This window comes from Populus nigra, chromosome 13 (assembly GCF_951802175.1).
Source record: "Populus nigra chromosome 13, ddPopNigr1.1, whole genome shotgun sequence".
NCBI classification, from domain to species: Eukaryota; Viridiplantae; Streptophyta; class Magnoliopsida; order Malpighiales; family Salicaceae; genus Populus; species Populus nigra.
The window spans coordinates 10,243,256-10,267,399 of NC_084864.1; the positions used below are offsets into that span (position 1 = coordinate 10,243,256).

At 32.5% G+C, this 24,144-nt stretch overlaps 3 protein-coding genes across 5 annotated transcripts; 2 read left to right on the top strand and 1 right to left on the bottom strand.

Annotated features, from left to right (window-relative positions):
* The first annotated feature begins 6,153 nt into the window (after window positions 1-6,153).
* LOC133670795 (ABC transporter B family member 15-like) lies at window positions 6,154-11,470 on the top strand. The gene is made up of 7 exons (XM_062091404.1): window positions 6,154-6,369; window positions 6,464-6,518; window positions 6,664-6,842; window positions 6,963-7,420; window positions 7,923-8,463; window positions 8,730-9,638; window positions 9,893-11,470. The coding sequence occupies exons 1-7, from the start codon at window positions 6,154-6,156 to the stop codon at window positions 11,288-11,290; spliced, it is 3,756 nt and encodes a 1,251-aa protein (XP_061947388.1). The 3' UTR covers window positions 11,291-11,470.
* A 1,474-nt stretch (window positions 11,471-12,944) lies between these two features.
* On the top strand, window positions 12,945-16,007 carry LOC133670595 (uncharacterized). Of its 3 annotated transcripts, none has more exons than XM_062091124.1 (4): window positions 12,945-13,442; window positions 14,270-14,503; window positions 14,786-14,934; window positions 15,562-16,007. In XM_062091124.1, exons 1-4 carry the CDS (start codon window positions 13,403-13,405, stop codon window positions 15,793-15,795), a joined length of 657 nt encoding a protein of 218 aa, XP_061947108.1. In that variant the 5' UTR covers window positions 12,945-13,402; the 3' UTR covers window positions 15,796-16,007. The 3 variants fall into 3 exon arrangements, with proteins under 3 accessions (XP_061947108.1, XP_061947109.1, XP_061947107.1); XM_062091125.1 differs by having other exon boundaries at window positions 14,276-14,503; XM_062091123.1 differs by having other exon boundaries at window positions 12,946-13,442; window positions 14,265-14,503.
* A 737-nt stretch (window positions 16,008-16,744) lies between these two features.
* LOC133670594 (transcription factor MYB54-like) lies at window positions 16,745-18,879 on the bottom strand. The gene is made up of 3 exons (XM_062091122.1): window positions 18,295-18,879; window positions 17,702-18,178; window positions 16,745-17,221 (listed from the first exon to the last, which is right to left on the bottom strand). Exons 1-3 carry the CDS (start codon window positions 18,785-18,787, stop codon window positions 16,881-16,883), a joined length of 1,311 nt encoding a protein of 436 aa, XP_061947106.1. The 5' UTR covers window positions 18,788-18,879; the 3' UTR covers window positions 16,745-16,880.
* Window positions 18,880-24,144: the final 5,265 nt, after the last annotated feature.

Consider the following 24,144-nt stretch of genomic DNA (forward strand, 5'->3'; position numbering starts at 1 on the left):
TTTGTTTTATTTTGACAACAAAATAGCAAAATAGTTTTTTTTAATTTAGCAACATAGTTTATTGAATAAAAAGATAAAAAAAAATTAGAAAAAATATATGGAAAAACTATAATGATTTAAACTAAAAAAGAAAAACATATGTTTTTAATAAAATCCTTAATTGTTTTATTTACACATTTCTTTCAATTTTTGATGAAAACATGTTTTTTTTTTAAAAGACAAAACTTATTAGGACCATAAAAGCAAGTTTCAATTAAAAAATCATGAATTGATTAATTTTACACCCTTATATGAGAAAAATATAAGAATAATAAATTTTTTAAAAACCTACAATAAAAAACTAAAAAAATTGATATTTTACTCTTATGCAATATTAATGAACAAATTATTTTAGAAATCTTGTATATAAGACTAATACATAATTAACTACAAAGTGATTAATAATATCATCATAAAAAAATCATAATCTTCTTAAAAATAGTGAAATATTATTTAATTAGAAACACATTTTTAAATTAAAGACAATGATAATTAAAAAATTAAAAATAGTGAAATATTATTTAATTAGAAACACATTTTTAAATTAAAGACAATGATAATTAAAAAATGATTTGTCAGCTGAAAAAAGATATATTTTTAATCTAAACTACATTCCTTATCAATGTATCTCCTTATTATTTCAACAAAAGCATCTTATTTAACTAGAATCACTATTTATATATAAAAACTTATAAAGCTTTAACAAAAAAAAAATTAAAATAATATCTCAACATTCTATTTACAATTGAAGGTAAAAAATTTAATTAATGCAATAAAATCATGTCAAAAATATATTAAAAAATAACAGAAATATACATTTTATCTTAATTGAATATTCAAGAACAAAACTTTAATTTCTTTTTTTTTTCATATTAGGCATATAATAATTGAAAAAGAAATTTTTAACATTCCCATAAAAACCCATAATATTATTTAAGAACTATGCCAAAATACCCAAAGGCGAAAAACAAAAAAGCTATTGTAATGAATAATGTTTTGTGAGGTAATGCACAGTAAAAACATTATCTCTTTTAGTTTTTTACTAGATAATTGGCCCGCACTACATGAGTCGGATTAAATTTTTTAAAACGTAAAAAATATATAGTTTGGCTATGCTAATGTGACTAGGTCACCTAGGTGGGTTAAAAAAATAACCCAGATAATTGGTAAAACATAGTTCAACTCATAATAAATATTTAAGGTGAGATTTTTTTTTATAAACATTGAGATGATAATATATTAGATCAATTCAGGTCAACCCGTATTAGCCTATCAATCTACATACCAAGTCATGAGATCATAATAACTTCATAAAAATCAAATCAAAACAAATTACGAAGCTGGATTTCTAATAAACTCAATGTTGAAAGGTGAAACTAAAAACAAAATCAATTAAAAAAATGACTTGAGTCAACCCGGGTCATAAGACCGATATAATTCGATAGAAAGAAAATGAAAATAAATTATAAAACTCAATTCTCATTCAACTAAGTATTGAAAAATGAGATTGAAAAAAAAACTGATTAAAATAGGCATAAAAAACAACTTAGATCAACTAGAGTCAAGCCCTCAAACTCGTGACTCGAGTCATGATATGAGAATAGCTTTATAAAAATCAGACCAAAATAAATCATAAAGTCTAATTCTCTATTAACCCAATGTTGAAGGATGAAATTGAAAAAAAAATCAATTAGAAAAAAAAAACTTGAGTTAGCTCATTAAACTTGTCGTCCGGGTCATCAGTCTGGAATAGCCTCACAAAAGATTAATTGAAAAAAATTATATTGTCTAATCTTCAATAATCTAATGTTGAAGGATGAAATTGAAATTGAAAAGCAAATATAGACTAAAAAAATAACAAAGGAAGTAATAAAAACATTATTCATGTGAATAGTAAACCTAATATTAAAGGATGTAATTGAAATTGAAAATAATATAAATTAAAAAAAATCATTATTCAAGTAAATAGTGTTTGTGTGGAGAGGTTAAATAAAACTCTCTTCTCTTTTAGTTTTTTAGATTAGAAAAAAAAATTAAAGGAAGTTAAAAAAAATATAATGTTGAAGGATGTAATTAAAATTAAAAAAATAATATAAATTAAAAAAAAACAAAAAAAACACTATTTAAATAAATAATGTTATCCTTTAATTTTTTTGTTAATTAATAATTAATGTTAATTAATTGAAAATAATGTCAAAGCTCTTCTAGATGTACAAAAGGACATTGAGAACCTTAACTTTTTCTTTGTAAATTTTACCATTTCATTATCTTTTAGGTTTTTTTTTATAGGGTTAATTACGTGTTCATGATTGAGGTTACATGTTTTGGAGGTTAATATGAATTGACTTTATTTTGTTAGGTTATTTTTTTTTAATTTCATCATCAACATATGATTTATTTAAATGGGTCTTCATGCTTCTTCTTTTTGTCACTATTCTTTCTACAAGGTTATTCTAATTCTATGTCCATAGTCGTATGATTAACGGATTAACCTGATTTGACTTGGATTTTTTTTTTGTTGGTTTTTTAATTTCTTTTTATTCTGACCTTTTTTGAGTTATTTGGTAATTCAGCTTCATAATTTTATTTAGTTTATTTCCAAAAGGATTACTCTGGTATCACGACCAAGTCAAAGATTTGATATGTTAATTTGAATGGGTTCGAGTCAGGTTTTTTAGACCTTTTTTCTTTGTTAATGTTTTTTAAGTTTATTTATTGTCATTGTATTTTTTTAATTTAATATTATTTAAATTAAATAAGTTTATTGAACTCAAATTAATATATTTTAGGGTGTTTATTTGGTGTTTTAAGATGAAAATAGGTTGAAAATGAATTTTTAGATTATAAAAAACCCTTATCTGACTTTCCAACAACTAGAGAAGTTGTTGAAATCTATGTGAGCAAATAATACATCATCTATTTTATTTTAAAAAAAAATATCCAAAGACATATTATATGCCCTTAACCATTAAAAAAATCTAAGAGGCTAGGTGTGCAGGCCTAACTTTGTAGGCCCATGCGCGCCACACCTTTCTATGTTAGGTCAAGCATGCTTGCCCAATCGATTAGGCCTAGGCGCCTGACTTCACGGTTTAATTAATTTTTCTTCCTACTAGGAAATCATTAACAATACCTAGACTTTTTTTTATATTAAAATTATTCCAACCCACTACATAGTGCTGGCTAATTTATGCTTAGCATCCAGAATAACAGATTCATGAATAGCCAAATTAAGCAACTGATAGGTGGAGCTTTCCAGGGACTTGTCAGTACTGTTGAATGTGGGAGCATCCAATTGTTGGACAATGAAAACTTTTGAAAGCAATCCATCAGTAAACTCTTTGTAATGCTCTACTGATTTGGAAATAATCAGACAATTAGACGGCCAGTCCTTATCATGAAATACTCCATCATTATGAGCTTTTCAAAGTCTTCAGCATATAAAGCAAGCAAGCTCTAGGGAAATAGAAGGATTCTGGGCATTTCGGACAATAAGAGATATGACGTTTGCTTATTATCTTTCACTGAAAAACAAATAAAGAAATAATCGTGAACGCAGGACTAAAATGCAAAACAAAAAAGAAATAATCAATTTAATGCTATATATCTTTGATTGATTTCTTGCCAATAAAAGAGTTAAATTAAAAGAAAAACATATATAAATGAGGCAAGTCTTATTACAAATGGCATGGAATAATTGGTCATTAAACTAAAAAATATATGATATTTAGAAATATTATTCAATATTTGATAGTGTAAAATATTATATTTTCTGATAAATATGAAATAATGGGAGTTAATAAAAACCTTTTTCTTCAATAAATGAATTGTTTGTAAACATGATTACTATTGCTAATGGTGATAGTATTAAATAATGAGGGAGGTATGTGGAAATAACAAAGGTAAAGAAAGAGTTCTAGAATTCTTTATTAACTAGACAAATGATTAATTAATCATCAAAATAGATGAAGGGAATTCTAAATTTGATGAAGATGGAAATTATCTTAATAAGACAATAGAAGATAACATAGAAAGATGAAAATGTTCTTAATAAACCTTTTATTAACCGAAGAGCCTTAAAGGGAAATGAAAAGGAAAATGAATTATACTATTAAGAGGTTACTAACTTGTTGTATAAAAGATGAGGTAGTAAGATAATTAGAAAATAAAAAAAGAGAAGAGAGAATCGGAAGCAATTTATATTGGTTTAGAATATAGAAAACGAAGACCTAAAGTTCAAATAAGAGACATTGTATTCAAGTCAGGAATCAATGATAGGAGAAGTTAAGTGTGATCAAATGAACACACCAACGAAATATTTTTTTAAATTTGCTGACTTTTTTTTTTACAATACATATAACACCCGGTTGAAGGAGAGATATGGTGATAATCCTTCGACCCATTCGGATCTTGATCTAGATTTGTGGTTGGAGGCATGATTATCTGGTGGACCCGATAGAAATCGGATATACAATCTTTCTAACACTACAACCAAAGACTTGCAGATGACTTGCGGTGTTTCAACCGTTGGATGCTCATAATTGATTCCGAGCACTCAAACTCCAGAGTTCGAGGCGATTTTAGACTAGCAAGTTAAAGATCGAATGACTCATCTTCTTGCTAATTATGAATAACTCAGTGTTGAGACAACCAAACTCTACTGATTAATAATAGATACAAGATCACAAATGGTGGTACATGTGCTCCCTCTTATTCGCCCCACAATCTAGGCGAAGACCCCCCTCCTTCTCTAGCGCTTCTAATCTAGATTAATTGTATTTGAACTTATAAATGTTTAAATTTGTAATAATATTTGAATTTTATATTAATTTAATTTTTTAATTATTTTCTATTTTTGTTTAATAGATTTTTTTAAAATATATTTTTAAATTATTACTAACAGGGTTACCGACAGACTTAGTCAGTCGGTATATTCTAGAGAGTTGGAAAAGAATTACTACAAATGTCATTACCACTGTTTACTCACCGATGAAATAATATACGGTTTGTTTGATAGTTTTATGTCACATTCACTGATGGACATACTAACAGACGAAAAAAAAATCATTGATGGAATGACATATGATTTTTTTTATCGGTAATATGTTATATTCAACGATGGAAGAATCGACGGAATGAAGTGGGTAAAGTTTTTTTTCATGCTTTGTTCGTCAATAAATCCATCTGTAAAATTATTACTGACAAACCACAAATCATCGATAAGAGTTTATTTGATGGATTATTTCCATCCGTAATCTCGTCGGTAAGTTTCGTGTCGACAGATTATGAGTATAAATACCGATAGAAAACTCTGTCGGTAAATTTAAAAATTCTGGTAGTGTTCTTAATTTCTAATTCAAACTTCATAACTCTTTGATCAATTTTAACATATAACAATATTTATGATTTTTTTTTCGTCCGTCGGTGTGCGTGTATTTCTTTTGCACGTGTGATTTTGTATACTTAGTAGAAATATAGTTCTATGAAAGAAAAGTAATAAAGATCTGCAGTTTCTGAATTCGATTGATTAACTCTCCAGTAAAAAATTAATTAATGCTTTATGTACCAAAACCCCACAAAGTATCTTCTCTACCTCAACAAATGGAAACTGTTTTTACAATAACAAATGCTGTATTTTCTCTGGACACATCTCCCATTATATTAAATAAGATTGTTTGAATATTTATTTTATTTTCTATTCGAAGAATTAAGCCATGTATTTTCTTGTAATAAAGCATATTTGATAAGAGACATACATTTAGAGAAATAGCATTTAATGAAAATATAAATAGAAAATGATGATGCAACAAATTAATTATGTTCTTAATTTGTAAAAAAAAAAAAGTCAAGTAAGATAAGCTCTTTATGAAAAGACAGGGTGTGGATGATTTATCACTCGGAAATAAAGCATACAGTTGTTTCAAAAATCTAAAGAAAGGGCAAAAGTCAGCAACAATAGGGATATTGAAGGTGCAGTTGACAAAAAGTATTCTCTGGCCAGTGCACTACAGTAGATTTTCTTGCTACAATAAAAGCAGATCATCCATTATAAAGTATTGTGGTTTTCACTCTTCGTGGTCAGGAAATAAAGGCCAACGTTCTTGTAATCCAAAAATGGCGGGAGGCATCAAGAAAAGTAAGATTGGGTCAATACGATCCATTTTCATGCATGCAGACAGTCTAGATTGCTTCTTAATGGTTCTTGGATTAATTGGATCCATTGGTGAAGGGTTCTCTAGCCCCTTAATTTTTTTTGTATCTAGCAAATTGCTGAACAATCTTGCTGGTGCAGATTCTGCTTCAGATGTCTTCTCTGACAGCATCAACAAGGTTTCTTTTCCTTTCTTTTTCCATTTTCACGCACACACGCAAACAAAGCACGAACACAAGACTAGTAACTAGTCGGGTTTATTGTGCATGGCAGAATGCTTTGGCGCTTTGTTACCTGGCTTGTGGACAATGGCTTGTTTGTTTCATAGGTACGCGGGTTTAGTTACGTTAATTTGTTATGGCTATTAATTATTTAAAGCGGGTCTGAAATGATTATGTAGTGATGATGGAATAAAATTAATTAAGTCAAGATCAGTATTAATTTTATATTTTATTATTTTCTTGGATCATTAGAGGGATATTGTTGGACAAGAACAGGTGAAAGACAAGCAATGAGAATGCGAACAAGATATTTAAAAGCAGTGTTAAGGCAAGATGTTGGTTACTTTGACTTGCATGTAACAAGTACAGCCGAGATCATCACAGGTGTCTCTAATGACAGTTTTGTAATTCAAGACGTTTTGAGTGAAAAGGTTGTGCGAAAGAGATCTCCTAAAAAAGTGCACTTTGTTTCTAAACAATTTAATTTTAGGAAAATATGATGATTTCTTTATTATTATTATTATTTAATATTAATAAATTTGATTCTGCAGGTGCCAAACTTCTTAATGAATGTTTCTACATTTATTGGATGCTATATAATGGCGTTTATATTGCTATGGAGACTAACAATTGTAATGTTTCCATTTATACTGCTTTTGGTAATTCCTGGTGTGATGTATGGAAAGATTCTGATGGGAATATCAAGAAAGATTAAACGAGAGTATACCAAGGCAGAAACAATAGCTGAGCAGGCTATATCTTCAACGAGGACAATCTATGCCTTTGTTGGCGAAACCAAAGCCATAGCTGCTTATTCTGAAGCTCTACAATTGCCATTGAAGTTGGGGTTGAGGCAGGGCATGGCTAAGGGGTTAGCTGTTGGCAGCAATGCTGTTGTTTTCGCTGTTTGGTCCTTCATGTCTTACTATGGTAGCAGAATGGTCATGTACCACGGTTGTCGAGGAGGGACTGTGTTTAATGCTGGCGCATGTGTTATGGTGGGTGGCCTGTAAGTATCTTCTATGTTTTCCACTACTTTGAGTTGTATTAGTATCTCTTTTTTCATCATAATAATAGGAACCAAAATCTAGATCCTTTGCATTTGATTTCTTAAGCTACTGTATTATAAACTGGACTGCTTAGTTCTCTCCTTTCCTTGCTACTTCCTCTGTCAGAAATTAAACGTCCGCATCTTGATCTGCAGATGTTTCGCTACTTTTAGTGGAAAGTGGGTTCTAAGCACATTATTATTTTTTTCTCTCTTTGAAGATTAGGAGAAATTAGGACCAATAACAACTCAAATATCTGAAAAAAATGGAAAAACTTGAGAGTAGGAAAGATTTCTTTTTAAGAAGCGGATAAAATTGTTTAGGGCCGGAGAGCCAGAAAATGAAGGTGGACAGTTAACTTGGAATAGAGGGAGTGATTTTTGCTTTACTTTCGAATTAGTTTGAATTAATGATTATTTTTTGTTATTGTTATTGACTGTTGTTTTTTATGTTGATTATCAGAGCATTTGGAGCTGGTTTATCCAACATGAAGTACTTTGCAGATGCATGTTCTGCTGGAGAACGTATCATGGAAGTGATAAGAAGAGTCCCCAAAATAGACCTAGATAACATGGAAGGTGAGATTTTGGATAATTTTAGGGGGGAAGTTGAATTCAGACAGGTCAAATTTGCATACCCTTCAAGGCCAGAAAGCATTATCTTTGAAGATTTTTGCCTACAAATCCCAGCATGCAAAAGTGTGGCCTTGGTTGGTGGTAGTGGGTCAGGAAAATCGACAGCAATAGCATTATTACAAAGATTTTATGACCCATTAGGTGGAGAGATACTTCTTGATGGAATTGCAATTGATAAGTTGCAACTCAAGTGGCTAAGGTCACAGATAGGTTTGGTGAGCCAGGAGCCTGCACTATTTGCTACAACAATCAAGGAGAACATACTTTTCGGCAAAGAAACTGCTACAATGGACGAGGTTGTTGAAGCTGCCAAAGCTTCAAATGCTCATAACTTCATTTCCCAGTTCCCTCAAGGGTATTCTACTCAGGTTAGTTGGATCATGTTGATCAGCTAAACTTATTTGATGTTTGAAACTGGAAAATATATAGAAATATATAGTTTCATGCTCAAGGAAATGCAAGTTAAATCTTGGACAGCTGAATCCTATCACCAATTTGCATTATCTCCATGGACAAATCACATGCATAATATTCAGTAATGGATCATTACTTTATTTTTCCTCGGATACAAAGCATTACTTACTTACCCTATGGAAGGAATCATGTGCTAAACCACACTTTGCACCAATAACAGGTTGGTGAGAGAGGTGTTCAATTGTCAGGAGGACAAAAGCAAAGAATTGCTATTGCACGAGCTGTAATCAAATCACCTAGAATCCTCCTCCTCGACGAGGCTACAAGCGCATTAGACACAGAATCCGAACGTATTGTCCAAGAAGCCCTAGACAGAGCAGCTGTGGGGAGAACCACAATCATAATTGCTCACCGGCTCTCCACCATTCGTAATGTGGATATCATTGCTGTGGTCCAAGACGGTCGGGTGACGGAAATCGGGTCTCACAATGAATTAATTGAAAATGAATATGGCATGTACACATCCCTAGTTCGTCTTCAACAAACACTAACCGAAAAACCTTGTGAAAATGTCACTACAACTTCAGTGTCCTCATCAGCTATCCCAGTTATGAAAACTAATAGAACTAGTAGTGATACTAGTAGTCGAAGATTATCACGTTCTGCCAATTCAGTAGCACCAAGTAAAGTTTCAATCAGTTCTGAAGAAAATGTAGCGATGGAAGAGCAAAAATTCTCGGCACCATCATTTCTAAGATTGTTGGCATTGAACCTACCGGAATGGAAACAGGCGAGCTTTGGATGTTTAGGAGCAATTTTATTTGGTGGGGTTCAACCAGTATATGCATTTGTGTTGGGGTCAATGATATCCGTATTCTTTTTGAAAGATCACAACGAGATTAAGGAGAAGATAAAGATTTACTCTCTTTTCTTTTTGGGGTTGACGTTCTTCTCATTGATCATCAATGTAATTCAACATTATAATTTTGCATACATGGGTGAGCATTTGACAAAGAGGATTAGAGAGAGGATGCTTTCGAAGATTCTCACATTTGAGGTTGGGTGGTTTGATCAAGATGAGAATTCAAGTGGTGCAATTTGCTCAAGACTCACCAAAGATGCTGATGCGGTATGTGTTTTTGGCTCTTCTTTCCTGTTTGATGTGCACATGCCACCATGATTGATTAGCTAGTTTAGGTCACTCAGATGTTAAGTAATTGTTCTATCTTAGATGTTTTACTTCCTGATTTGATGTACATATATATGCCGATTATTGCTGGTAGGATAATTCAAGCTGCAACTTTTAGTCTTTCTAGAGACGCAATGTATAGCAGCTGAAACATTGCACAGGGTGGTTGACTTGATGCTTTTGGTTCTGTGCAGGTGAGATCAGTAGTGGGTGACCGAATCGCTCTCGTCGTTCAGACAATGTCAGCGGTCACCATAGCATGGACCATGGGTTTGGTCATTGCTTGGAGGCTTGCCATTATGATGATAGCAGTCCAACCTATCATAATCGCCTGTTACTATACCCGGAGTGTTCTACTAAAAAGTTTGTCAAGAAAGGCCATCAAAGCACAAGACGAAAGCAGCAAGCTCGCAGCAGATGCTGTTTCCAACCTCCGAACCATCACTGCTTTCTCCTCTCAAGAACGAATCCTGAAAATGCTCGAGAAAGTCCAAGAAGGCCCACAGAGAGAGAATATTCGGCAATCATTGTTTGCAGGTATTGGGCTTAGCACTTCTCGAAGCATAATGTCCTGCACTTTGGCTCTGGACTATTGGTATGGTGGCAAACTCATTGCTCAAGGCTACATGACCTACAAAGCCATGTTTGAGACCTTCTTGATCTTGGTAAGCACAGGACGTGTCATAGCTGATGCTGGAAGCATGACAATGGACCTAGCCAAGGGTTCAGACTCTATTCGGTCGGTTTTCGCTGTGCTGGATCGGTGCACAAAAATCGAACCAGAAGACCCTGATGGTTACCGGCCAGAAAAAATCACGGGCCATGTGGAACTCCAAGATGTGGATTTTGCATACCCAGCCAGGCCTAATGTGATGGTCTTCAAAGATTTCTCAATCAACATTGAAGCAGGGAAATCAACAGCTTTGGTGGGGCAAAGTGGTTCAGGAAAATCAACCATCATAGGATTAATCGAAAGATATTATGATCCACTCAAGGGCACTGTAAGAATAGATGGAAGAGACATCAAGTCATACAACCTCAGGTCACTAAGGAAATGCATTGCTCTGGTTAGTCAAGAACCCACATTATTTGCTGGCACCATAAAGGAAAACATTATCTATGGTGCGTCATCCGACAAAATCAACGAATCAGAGATCATCGAGGCAGCTAAGGCAGCCAATGCTCATGATTTCATATCTGGATTAAAAGATGGGTATGAGACATGGTGCGGAGACAGGGGAGTGCAGCTATCAGGGGGTCAGAAACAGCGCATCGCAATAGCCCGTGCCATGCTGAAAAATCCAGCAATATTGCTGTTAGATGAGGCCACAAGCGCACTCGATAGCCAGTCAGAGAAGGCAGTGCAAGAAGCAATAGAGCATGTAATGGTGGGAAGGACGAGCGTGGTGGTGGCTCACAGGTTGAGTGCTATACAGAGCTGTGATCTCATTGCAGTTTTAGATAAAGGGAAGGTCGAGATGGGGACTCATTCATCTTTGCTGGCCAACGGAACTACCGGAGCTTATTATTCATTGGTGAGTCTCCAAAGCAGACCACACAACACCTCTACCGCTCATCGTAATTTGGATTGAATCACAAATCTCTTCTTGTCTCAATCTAGTTCATGTATGGCTGCCATCAAAATTTTTGCGGTGGTCGAAGCACCTGTAATAATTCCCAAACTATGGCTTTGCTTCTCTTTTATTAGAGGAATTTCACGTTAGATGCATGGAGCTATAAATAAATAAATAAACATGAATATATGTGCATTCTATCCCACTGTTATTGTTATTATTGTTATTATTATTATTATTATATAAATCAACTCTAGTGTGAGAGTCGGCACTATTTACTATAATAATATTTTTCAATTTTTTTAGGTTCTTAATACATTTATCATTTTTTTTAATTTTATTTTTATACATTGCATTTAATGGGATTTAGGATTACTAATTTATTTTTTTGTGTTTTTATTGGAATATCATTGTGTAAAAAAAATTCCCGAAGTTGTTTTTTTGTTTACTGGCTATTCATCACCGGATTTTTCTAGATTTTTTACCTTCAAACTTCTTTCACTTTTATTTTTTTTTACTCTTTAGTTTTAAACTCTTAAGATTTGGTGCAAGACTTTACTTTATTTGCATTTCAGTATTTAAGTATGAGAAAGGAGAAAGAAAGCTCTCCAAAAATAATAAAAGAAAAATAAAATAATTGGTTGGTTTGATTTTACTAATAAAAATAATCAAATTTAGTATTAATGTATTCTTTTTTATTAAAAGAGTGATATTGAGATGTTTTTAAGTTTTCATGTTGCTAGCAAAAAAATTAGATCAGAGTTGAGAAAATAAATATGAATATTTTGAAATTATATTTTTAACATGATTTTATAATATTTATTCTTCAATCACATACAAAATATTAAAATATTTTTTTAATATTTTTTTCAACCTGCTTTTAAAATCATAATAGGTGTTTTTTGTTTAAAAAATAATGCTTCAATTAAAAAATATGCTTTCATGGAGACAATCAAGAAATTTATTAATAAATAAATGGAGTTTAGATAAGAGAAATTCATTTTCTTCCTTATTTTAAATGCATATTCTTTTTAATAAATCTTAATTTTGATTGCAGTTGTCTTTTATAAAAAAAATGCTTATTATAAAAAAAATATAATATTGCTTTTAAGAACAGTATGATTTTTTTTATGATTATATTATTTATTATTTTATAAATAATTATGTATTGGCCAAATATGTACAACTTTTAGAATAGTTTCCTTATTAATATTGAATGAGAATAAATTATTTTTTTTCTTAATTTTTTATTGTAAATGTTTCATATAATTTTTCAAATTTATTTTCCTCATTTTTTTCATGTAGCTATGGAGAGATAATCAATTCATAATTTTTTATTTTCTAATTGAATGTTGATTGTAATGAGTTTTTTTGCTTAAAAAATAAAGCTCCTCAAACAAAACATGTTTTTGTCAAAATTCTAAAAGAAAATTCATGAGTAAGAAAATTTATTTTCTTATTAAAAATATATATTTTTCTTTTTATTTTAAATTGATATAGTTTCTCCAAAAACAATTCTATCTTTGTTGCCGTTTATTCAATGAACTCTATTGCTATTAAAAAGAAACAAATTTTGTTGTCACAAAAAAAATATAAATAAAAAAATCAATTTCAATTAGAAAAATATATTTTTCTTTAATAATTTTATTTGTTATCTTCATTGTAAATATTTATTTAGTAACATTACGGACAAGTTCTCCATGGCAGCACTCGGACGGAACCCGAGCCCCAAACTTTCCAAGCTCATATTTTGTACTGATAACACAAGCCATATCCACAGATCACCAGACGACGTATCACTCACCTTCTTCTTCTCCCCCTAAAATCAAGTCTAAATATTTATCTTCCTGGTTCGTATCCACCTCCGACATAAAAGACACTGATCCAAGACATACCAGCAGATTGATTGTTAAGGCGAAAACCAAGACACCGTTTGCTTATTTTTGATCCTTGTTTCGGTCCCATTTTTATTTTTGGCGTTAACCTAGATGGGAATAGTGCATGAAGCAAGGAAACTGGGGTTGCCATTAATGAATGTAGTGAGATTCAAAGGAATGCCCATTTTAGAGCAACTGTTTCTGGAGGAAAAGCTGCTTCGTACTTCTTCAGATAATTGGTGTATTGTTAACGATGGAACTAATACTCCTTCCATTGTCATGGGCTTGTCTGGGTAAAAGACTTCTTAACTCCCATCTCCTTTTCTTTTTGCTGACTGAATAGGGGTATCTATATTAGTTGGTTGTTGTCATTTGGAATCTCAGCTGAATTTTGGGTAATCTTTGCCCTAGTTAGAGATTGCTTACCCACTCTTTAAATGGTCTTTTTTTTATTATTGTTATTATTATTCGACACTAAGGGATATCCTCAAGTCTGCTTGCGCGTCGATCCCCACTAAGTTTTGTACTCTTTAGTTATCGATGGATTCAATGAGACTCTTCATAGCTGTGGTTTTTTTACTTTGGTAGAGAGTTGGTAAAATTAGCAGTTTCAATGTTATATTTGGTGTTATCCTTTGTTTTATAGAAGATTTCAGATAAATGTGGTTCATCCAATCCTTTCCCACCATATTGCCGTTTTAGACGGCCATAATCTGGGAAAGTTTAATGTCTTTTCTTTCCACTGTCTTGCTCCTTCCTTTCGTACCCAAATGATGATGATGATAAAATAAAATAAAAGATTAGGGAGAGTTTCTTTAAGAGCGACTGATTGGATGCTCCACAGTGAGGTTTACTTGTTGTGAGTCTCACACATGGACATGCTTCTGTATTTCACCTGCATTGTGATCTAGAGTTTGTTCAGAAAGTTGCTCTTAAAAGTGTTGTGCTTAGTTGCTCTTCAATTAATAAAATGACATGTCTCATGAAATTTTCCATTTTTGACTTGTTATTTGAATAAATGAGCAAGCATCTGTAGATGCTTGGATTTTTTTATTTCTATCCTTGTTTCATTTTCTTGGGATACGCCTACTGATAGATGTGAATGCTTTGCGTAGGAAAGCTTCAGAACTTCTTGAACTTGGGTTTGTTTTACGAGATGAGGTTCCTGTCATCAGAAGGTTTACTGGTGGTGGAACTGTTATTGTTGACCATGGGACTATTTTTGTCACTCTTATATGCAACAAGGATGATGTTCCTGGAGTTCAACCATATCCTCGTTCCATCATGTCTTGGAGTGGTCTTTTGTATGGTCAGGTGTTGCGAGGGATTGGTGATTTCCAGCTCCGTGAGAATGGTACTACATAGATGAGCTTTGGATTAAAAGGATTTTCACTCTGTTAATATAATGTGTGAGACATTGGTGGAAGTGACACTTTTTAGACAATTACATGCGTGGTGTTCCCGATCATGGATATCTAAACTTTCATGTCAATGTTTCTCGTTTTTTGTTTTTTGAAGAAAAAATTGTTTTTAGTTTTGCTCTTATAAGCCAGGAGACCACTGCAAACTTCTGGCTGCAAATGATGCCTATATAACTGTATGATCTATCTTACACGTAAACACTATCTGTTTTCAGATTATGTTTATGGTGATCGCAAATTTGGTGGAAACGCACAATCTATAATCAAAAATCGTTGGATACACCATACTTCCTTTTTATGGGATTATGAGGTCAAGAACATGGCTTACTTGAAGCTACCGGCTCGGGCTCCTGAATATAGATCGGTATTTTATTTCCTTCTCCACCATCTTTCTTTCTTGAGCTCTCTGTTCTGCCAATAAGATTATTTTACCCTGAAAATCATGCTGTAATTGTATTGGTTATTTCTTGGTGAATCAGTCATTATCTTTCTCCTATTGCAAATCCTATGACCATTAAAACAAACAAAAATATTTTCAGGGGATGCTATTATTTCAAAGATCAGTGTGAAATCATTGTATCCTTGATAAGCTATGGGTAGCCTTAACTATAACAAACTAATAATCTTTGGACATGCACTTGATGAACCAGATTGGTCATTTTTCATGTAATAGTTTCGATTGGTTTTGCAGTTCTTAGATATCTTGCATTTTTTTCCACTGATGAACTTTCTTCATCCTTTTGGTGCATGATGCATTCCATGGCATTTTATATATGTGCAACCATAGAATAAACACGCAGCAGTTGTGGCAGCAGATATAATAAGAGGAGAACAGAGAAAAATTACTTTAGAATCTGTGTTTTTCTTTTCATGTGCCTTTTGGGTTGTACCTATTGGGACTTTGGAATATGGAGTGCAGAAAATTTACTTTTGATATGATAATTACTTGAAGAACAGTTAATGAAGTCTATATTGCCACTTCACTGTGCAGGCAAGAGACCACAGTGAATTCATTTGTCGCATGAAGGAATATTTGCCAAGATCACTTTTTGTTGAGAAAACCACAAAGGCTCTTGAAACCTATTTTTCACTGCAACCAGTGAATTCTGAGACAATTGGTGCAGTTCATGAAGGAGGATTTGTTCACACCACTAGCCTTCTCACGAAGCAGGAACTCAAGGATGCTTTGGCATCTTCACTTGAGAGTATTGCTCACAGCAGTTAGATTTCTTACACTGAATACTATGCCATTAGCAAGGGATTTGGACAAGGACATCTGACTAGCTTTATACTGGTTGCCAAATTAAACGTTCATAAAAATGACTTTTTTGTGTTACTCTATTGTGACATTGGAGCAGCATTCTTGCTCTTGTATGTTCAGAGCAAAACTGTAGTATTTTTTCAATGATTATTCAGAAACATGTGAAATTTCTTGCAGATGCTGAGCGAATTTGGTCGATTTTTTAACCGAGAAGGAAGGTTCAAAATACCTTTGACTTTCTTTTTTTTTTCATATTTGTTTTAGCGAACCTTTTCTATAAGCACCCTGTAATTGTGAACTCCAGAGGTAATATGCTGCTTTGCTTGTATAACCCTGACTGCTGATTCAGGAAAGGCCAAAGTCTTTCCTTTTTGGCTAGTCTCTGGCAACAAATTTTTCCAGTGTCTTTCAGACTGTGATAGAAGGCTAGGAGGTTTTGAGCTTGAATTTAACTCTGTTTCTCTTAGTTGACTTGGTTTATGGAAGGTGGCAGCCAGTTAAGCGTTGTGGTTACAAATGGAACTGTAATTTGCTACGCCTACGGGTGGAGAAGAAGTTCAACATACATTACATGGAGTGGTTTTTTCAATTACAGAAGTTCGAAACTGTCCAGGTCATTTGTCTCTTTGAATCAAAGATTGTAGTGGACATTATGAAGGTGGGGAGATGCCGCCCTGTTTTTTGATTTGTTATTTGTCAGCCCCACAACTGTTGCTTCTGCCTTGTTTCAATCAAAAGTTAGCCTTGTACCCATCTCTCTACTAACCAGTCTACAATTTATCTCCACTCTTCTTTGCCACATTGGAAAAGGAGCTTTAAGAATTTGAAGGAGTCGCAGACATTAAAGAGTGGAAGGGTCTAAATTCACTATTTATAATATTTGTTAGAAACGGGAGATGGGGCAGGAGAGACGTTGTGAAGTTATGAAGACAGAGTGATTGTTCACTGCTTTAAATTTGTAAATATATCATGATGGTCACTTATTACAAAGGAGCAGGCCATGGTGATGACAAAAGCTCATTCTGGACCATCTAAAAGTAACAGTCCTTTCACTTCTCTTTGCCTTCAATGATACCTGTGCTGCCATATGCAACAGAATTGCTTCTCAAATACATGTTGCAGGTTTTGGAAACTCTAGCACTTCCCGTGGCTCCTACTCCAAGAAAATCTATAAATGGTGGTGATGTAGTAGTGATCTCAAAGGAGCTGGCTTCTGTGTTCTCTGCAACTGATAGCGAAGATGATGATGGTTCACTTACTGTGGCTTGAGTTGTTGATGATGCCATGGCGTCTGAGAAACCTGGAAAGTGACGGTTGCTTGATTGTTGCATGGCATAGAAAACAGTGCATGTGTCACTATCTCGTAGCATATTGTAGTGCATCTGGTGACCTGCTAATTTTTAATTGGCCCATATGAAAGATGAGAAATAATAAACAAGGGATTTCACCATATTAGCTTCAATAAGTAATCTAAATGAGAGTAAAATTTTATAAAAGGAAAAGAAAAGTTAATAGCACTTCATGGGTCTTTGGCTAATGTATTTCTGTCCAATTGGTGTTTAGAATTACCGATTGCTTCTCAAAAAATCTCAAAAAAGAATGAAAAACTTTAAACATTAAGAGAATAACATAGGAAACGAATGCTATTCTCTGACAAAGAACTGGAACCAAATCAGAGGACTAAATGAACACGAAAATTAACCACGCCGAGCTTTAAAATGTGAGGACAAGGCTTGATGTAAGTAAACATGGAAGAATGTGCTAAATTTGATGTAAAGATGCCATTGTGAGGACGCACAGAAGCCCAGATGCACAAAATGCATAGAATTAATGAGACAATGTAGAAAGTGGAATGACAAAAGGGACAAACCTGGAAAAAATCTAGGTGTCTCTTCTGCAAGAGATCCATGGTGACTTCTAGAAAACAAGAGTCCCGCAGTCATCTTGCCGTAGGTACTATTAGAGCCACCAATCAGAGGTGAAAAGGGGAGGCAAGATGGTTTGATGATTCTGCTATTGCAGATAATGTTAGAGTTGGGATCTGTGTTCTTGACTGTATTTTTGCTCACATAATCACCAGCATTGTCCACCCTTCTTTGAACAGCTTGAGTACGCTTTCTCCTCCTGTAAATGCAGGATTGCTCTCTGTATTTCCTAGCCATTACAACATGCCAATGATTTTTAACAGCATTATCAGTCCTCCCTGGGAAAAATCGAGCAATCAAGGCCCATTTGTTACCATAAACTCTATGAGCTGCCATTAGCCTTTCTTCTTCGTCTTCATTAAAAGCTGTTCTGTTGATCTTCGGATCCAACTGATTGAACCATCTCAATCTACAGCTCTTACCTTCAAACTCAACGAAGATGACAAGTAAAACAAAACGCACACAATAATCAGAACTATTAAAAACCAGCCAAAAAGAAAAAAAAAACTTAATGTGGACTTGCAGCCTCTTTTATTACCTGATCTTCCTCGCAACTTTTCTGCTATAAGGTTCCAGTTTTGAGGTCCATAAAGAGCAACAAGTTCCTTGAGTTTAGAGTCTTCTGCTGGTCTCCAATGCCCTCTATTACAAATCTTCGGCTCCCTACCTTCCATTATGTCTTTCCCATTCACTAAACTCTCCTCAATGTTTTCTATACGTGCAGCCTTGTGTTTTTGTTCTTTCCCACCATCACCAACTTCTTCACTGCACTGGTTATTCTCCAACCTATTGCTGCAGCATTTTCCTTCTAGGGCAAAACCCCTTCGGCCCATGTCAAAACACACTGAGGAGCAAATATTCAGTGGCATTCTACTGCTAGGATCAACAGAGAGAGAACCCATGTCATTAAGAGTTTCCATTGCTGATGAGTTGCAAGGTGTAGCAGTAGAGGTGGTATAATGACTGGGAATGCCATCGTTTTCTTGGTGACAACAAGTGATGTTGTGGGAGTGTTGCAAGGTCATCTCCATAGACCAAAAACGGAAAAACTAGTGCAGGAGAAAACAGTGAAAGAAAGCAGTGGAGATTGGAAGGAAAGCATGAAAGCAAAGCAAGCTCTGCAAATGTGTTTGTTTTTGTTCTTGTTGTAACAGAAATCCTCACGGCCTCTCTTCCTGCCCTGCCAAGCAGTTCCGCTGCTCTGACTCACTCTGACCTCTAATTTGACTCTTTCTCTATCACATTACCTTACAGCGCGTGTATAACAACACCTTACAAATACGGTTCAGTTTCTTTTTTTTTCAGCTCTCCACAGCGGCACAGCCTTACAAACTGATCCACCGGACCCTTGAGTTGTACATCAAACGCCTCCTTGCAAATACGGTTAGTTTTGATGTCCTGAGTTAAAAAATTAAAAATTAAAAATATATTATTTTAATATATTTTTAAATAAAAAACATTTTAACAATATCAAACGCTATCTGTATATATCCTCTTCATCTGCGAGTGGTACTGGTAACAATGATTTTAACATTTTCTCACTCACACGTGTGCATGTCATCTCTCCTGTCAGTTGTGATGTCACAGGCTACACATGTAAAAAATTCAGGGGGGGCTGTAGTTTACCTTGACAAAACAAGGATACCTTGATGCTGAGACCGGTAGCAGCAGTTTTATAAGAAATTAATTTTATTTTATTTTTTTTAATATACGGATATTTAAAATAATTTTTAAAAAATAAAAAATATTAATTTAATATTTTTTAAAAATTTTGAAAAATAAATATTATCACTCTCAAATACTCTTAAAAATATTATTATTAAAAAAAATCTATAAGTGTTGAATCCAAACACCATGGATCAAGAATAAAATTTACCATAGATTATAATAGTAAAATAACTTTATCACTACTAAAGTAAAAATTTTACACGTCTTAAAATGACTTGATCACTACTAAAAGTAAAATTTTCTTTCTAAACTTGGTTCCATGGGCTTAATGTATTTTAAAAAAAAAAACAATTAAATAACACATTTACCCTTAAAATTAATTTTAAAAAAAACTTTGGTCAAAGAACCTTTAAGTCTATTCATATTGAGCTTTAAAAAAAAAATTAAAGGTGTTAAAGGGGCTCTTCCATAATTTACTTAATATAGATACTATTAAAAAAATCAAGTTGACATGTGAGGTGGACACGCCAATATGTGAATTGTCTCCGCATATTTTAGGTGGTGTGTGGGACGTCATGCGGTGGTCATACGGTAGCTTTCAGGGTGGCATTCGGTTTGTCTCGGCTTCCTCTCTATCTAAGTGCAATGCATGTTCCAAATGGATGTACAGTTTGGCACATGTGACTTTTTTTTTTCCTTTCTTCTCCTTGACTTTATAGTTGACTATGCAAAAATTAAAAGCAACTTTTCATTTTGTTATTTCTTCATATTTGATCCCTGTTTTTTTATTGTTATTTGTTTATTTAAGATGATTTATGAAATTAGATCATTTTTTCAACTTCATTCCCCTTTAATTTTTTTTATCTTTCACATTTAGTCCTTTTTCTTTTAATTGATGTTTTTTTTATCTGAGATGATTTTACATATTTATTTTTTTACGATTGTGAGTTTTTTTTCTACCAGTTTGATCCTTATTATTTTAATTACTATATTTTTCCCTTGAAAAATTATTAAATTTATTTTTTTATTTCATACTTCAACATTTTATTTGTTAGAAATTGAGCTTCATGATTAAGCTCAGGTCTAAGATTTCATGAGTTACAAGTTTAGCAGATTAACCTAAATTTAAAAAATTTGCTTAGGTTTGCTTCTTTTTTTTAAGCTCATTTTTTTTTCAACTTCATCTCTTAATATTTATTTAAATGGAGATTGGACTCCTTTTTAATTTATTTTCTGTATGATTTTTCATTAATTTTGATAATGAATTAGGTTGTCTCAAGTCTTTTTATTTGTCTTTCTATGTTCAATTTAACTTTTTTTTTCTTAAAAATTTTGTTTTAAAATTAAATTAATTGATTAAATATAAACATGAGTTTCCATTCTAGGTTGTTGCTCTAATGACATGTGTGACCTCTTCGAGTGTTGTTATAGAGTCTTTCACAATGACATTTGAACTATCTCGATAAGCTTTTTGTGGTAGTTAAGCAATGTCCACGACAAAGCAACAATAGGGCTTTGATGGGCTTTTATTTCTTCTTCTCCTGATTATAATTAATTATTTCCTCTTTTTGTTCATGTTATTTATGATATCATTTTTAAAATCATATTGTTAAATTAACTGACCTTATTGTACTCATTTGAGTCAATAATTTGGATGTCATATTTTTCTTACTTCTTCAAAAACTCTAGCCTTGTCTTAGCATTTTTTATGTTAGTAAAACTTTTACTCGGCTCATAGGATAGCACAAATCATTATCTAGTTAATAAAAACTAAAGGAGGTATGCACCAACTTACAAAATATTATTCATTACAATAGTGTTTTTTTGTATTTGTATTTTTAATCTATATTTTTTCACTTTTCATTGCAATAATGCTTCTTTTTTTTGCATTTGGTTTTTTTAATCTATGTTTTTTTTTTCATGTTTCAACATTTGGTTTATTGGTGATTGGGTTTCATGATGTGTTATAGTTTGTTTTCTATAGAGTTATCCTAGTCTCATAACTTATATTACGAGTTTAATAGGTTAAATTGGTTGACCCTGGTTTTGTCTTCTATTACTGGTATTTTTTTTTCAATTTCATCCTTCAATATTTGATTAATTAGAAATTAAGCTTCATGATTTATTTTGGTTTGCTTTCTAAAAGGTTATCCAAGTCTTATGATCTAAGTCATGGGTTTTGCAAGTTAACCAAGATTTACTCATGTAGTTTTATTGTGTCCTTGTTTTATATTGATGTTTTTTTTCAATTTCATCCTTCAACAATGTATTGATTAGGAATTGAGCTTCATAATTTATTTCAATTTGTTTTTATGGAGTCATCTTAATCTTATAACTGAGTCACAAGTTTGACATGTTAATTTAGGTTGACTCAGGTTGTTTTGTCAATTTGCTTTCTATGAAGTTTGTTGTAGATTTGGATGAATTGAAGTATTAGTGGTGGTGGGGAGGTTCGTTACTTTTTTATGTCCTAGTGTTTCTAAGTCGTTTGCCATGGAAAAAACTTTTGAGTGAAGTGTGAAACAAGAATGAACTAACTTATGTTCGGGTTTTCACAAACGACATCATTAATAAAGTCGTAGACACTTCATATTAGATTTTGGGTTTCCACGATTGCATCTTAGGGTAAGATTTCTAGACTTGGTCATTCCACGCTCTCCTACAATAACAAACCCCTATCAGAATAAAGGTCTTTTTAATACTTAAGTCAGTAAATCATAGGAGGGAAGAAAAGCAAAATAACAAGAATGAGCATGTAGGAGAGTGTATGTGATAGTTGTGTGTTTTGTTGTTATGTGGTCTTTTATTATGGCTTTATGTTACCTTGTTTTGGCTAATGTCTTGTTACCTGGTGACCCGAAGAATTTATATATTTTGGTCACATGAAATTATCTCATGGAGTATGAAGTTGTAGATATATTAGAAGGTTTGGCCCCATATCCATTGGTCGAAAAAGTTAGCACCCGTAAGTGATTTACTAAAAAAACATTAGCGTCATATTGAAAAGGCATGTACTGTACTTACATAGCTATTAGAGAGAAAGCTTAGCACCTCACTAACCTCATGAAAATAGTTACACTACATTTGTGGTGTGTTCTAAAACTAGGAGCCTTTGGGGATTTGGACAAGAGTTGGATTTGGTATGTGATTTGTTGTTAGTCTAAGGCCCATAACATAGTAGATAAGCAATCCATTGGGTAAAGACCTATTAGCAGTTAGGGTTGTCCAAAGGGACATCCAAGCTATTTGTATGGGCTTGGTCCAAACAGATAAAGACAAGGGTGCCTTATCTGCTATATCTTTTCTTTTTTTTTTGAAAATACTAATTGCAAATAAAAAAAATGAATGTGATATAGGCTTTAGAGAGTTGAAGCTTTAATAATTCTATACTAGCTAAATAGGTAAAGAGGCTAATGGATTGACAAAGCATGTATATATATATATATATATATAGAATTAGAGTGTTTTAAGCCCTGTTAGTGTTTGTTTTAGCTTTTATGGTTTAAGGTTGTGATTGGATACAACCCAATTATACACAAAATTCAACCACAAAAACTAATTTTTCTTGTTCTTTTTAGTTTTTTTATGGGTTTAACACACAAAACTCAACTTTCACCTCTAAAATAAACACATATGTCTAAACTACATAAAAAATTTGAGTTACAGTTAACTGTAAACTTAAAACCCTAAAAAAATATAGATTACTAACCACATAAAAGATTTGAGGTACAATTAACAATAATATGAGAATGCTAGTTAATTAAATATAAAATTGGGACATTTAAGTTAAAATAAATCCCAAATACATATGATGGCCCTCATTTTTTAAAGTAAAAACATAGGAATATAATTAAAGGGTTTGGTTCCCCTTAACATCACCAAGCCCATAATAATATCGAAACAGAACAATTTTTTATACATTTAAAAATATTCCAATAAAATAAAATAGATAATTTTTGTCAAAAATCTCATGATCCAATTCATCATCAATTGTCACGTAAAGGCTGCTCTTAAAATTACAGAATAAGACTATCATTTTGTAGCTCACTCCGACACGTCAAATAAAAATAACATAGGCATAGCGTGAGAAACCTTAGGTCATGTCTTCACAGGTTACTCCCTCTTCTCTTCATTAAAGGAATGTAAAACATTATCGTGTTTTATTATTCATATTCCTATCATCATCGTATAAACAGATCTGCACCTCAATTTTTTTTAAAAAAAAATTCAAACCTTTTCTTCTCTTTTTCCTTTTTTTTTAAAAAAATTTCAAATTTTTAAAAGTTTTTTTTGTTTAATTTTATCCTTCAATATTTTATTATTTTTGAATTGATCATCATAATTTATTTCAGTTTTTTTTATAAATAAAATTATTATAGTCTAAAATAAACATCTTAATATTTGTTTGTTTGATACTCAATTTTTACAACTATTTATTTGTTTACCATACTATTAAATAAAAATTAATTTAAAAAATAAATTCTTTTTCAAACCTAATAAAGTCCATGATTCAAGTTGCAAGTTTTGCAAGTTAAACTATAAAACCCCAGGTCAATCTAATATATTATTATCTTAATATTAAAAAAAATATTATCTTGAAATTTTTATAAAATCAAACTATATTTTTACTGAATGTGATATTTTTTTTTGAACCCTACAAATCAACAAATCAACAGGATAATGTGCAATAATTTGGATGAAAAAATTAAACAAATCAGAA

Bases quoted from the DNA above. Each gene is read 5' to 3' on its own strand.
- LOC133670595 (XM_062091123.1), top strand. From the start codon at position 13,261: ATGGGAATAGTGCATGAAGCAAGGAAACTGGGGTTGCCATTAATGAAT. The intron at 14,504-14,785 runs GTACTACATAGA...ATCTGTTTTCAG, and splicing joins TTTCCAGCTCCGTGAGAATG to ATTATGTTTATGGTGATCGC. The intron at 14,935-15,561 runs GTATTTTATTTC...TTCACTGTGCAG, and splicing joins GGGCTCCTGAATATAGATCG to GCAAGAGACCACAGTGAATT.
- LOC133670795 (XM_062091404.1), top strand. From the start codon at position 6,154: ATGGCGGGAGGCATCAAGAAAAGTAAGATTGGGTCAATACGATCCATT. The intron at 7,421-7,922 runs GTAAGTATCTTC...GTTGATTATCAG, and splicing joins TGTGTTATGGTGGGTGGCCT to AGCATTTGGAGCTGGTTTAT. The intron at 8,464-8,729 runs GTTAGTTGGATC...CACCAATAACAG, and splicing joins CTCAAGGGTATTCTACTCAG to GTTGGTGAGAGAGGTGTTCA.
- LOC133670594 (XM_062091122.1), bottom strand. From the start codon at position 18,787: ATGGAGATGACCTTGCAACACTCCCACAACATCACTTGTTGTCACCAA. The intron at 18,179-18,294 runs GTAATAAAAGAG...TTGAGTTTGAAG, and splicing joins AAAGTTGCGAGGAAGATCAG to GTAAGAGCTGTAGATTGAGA. The intron at 17,222-17,701 runs GTTTGTCCCTTT...AAAAATTAGCAG, and splicing joins GACACCTAGATTTTTTCCAG to GTCACCAGATGCACTACAAT.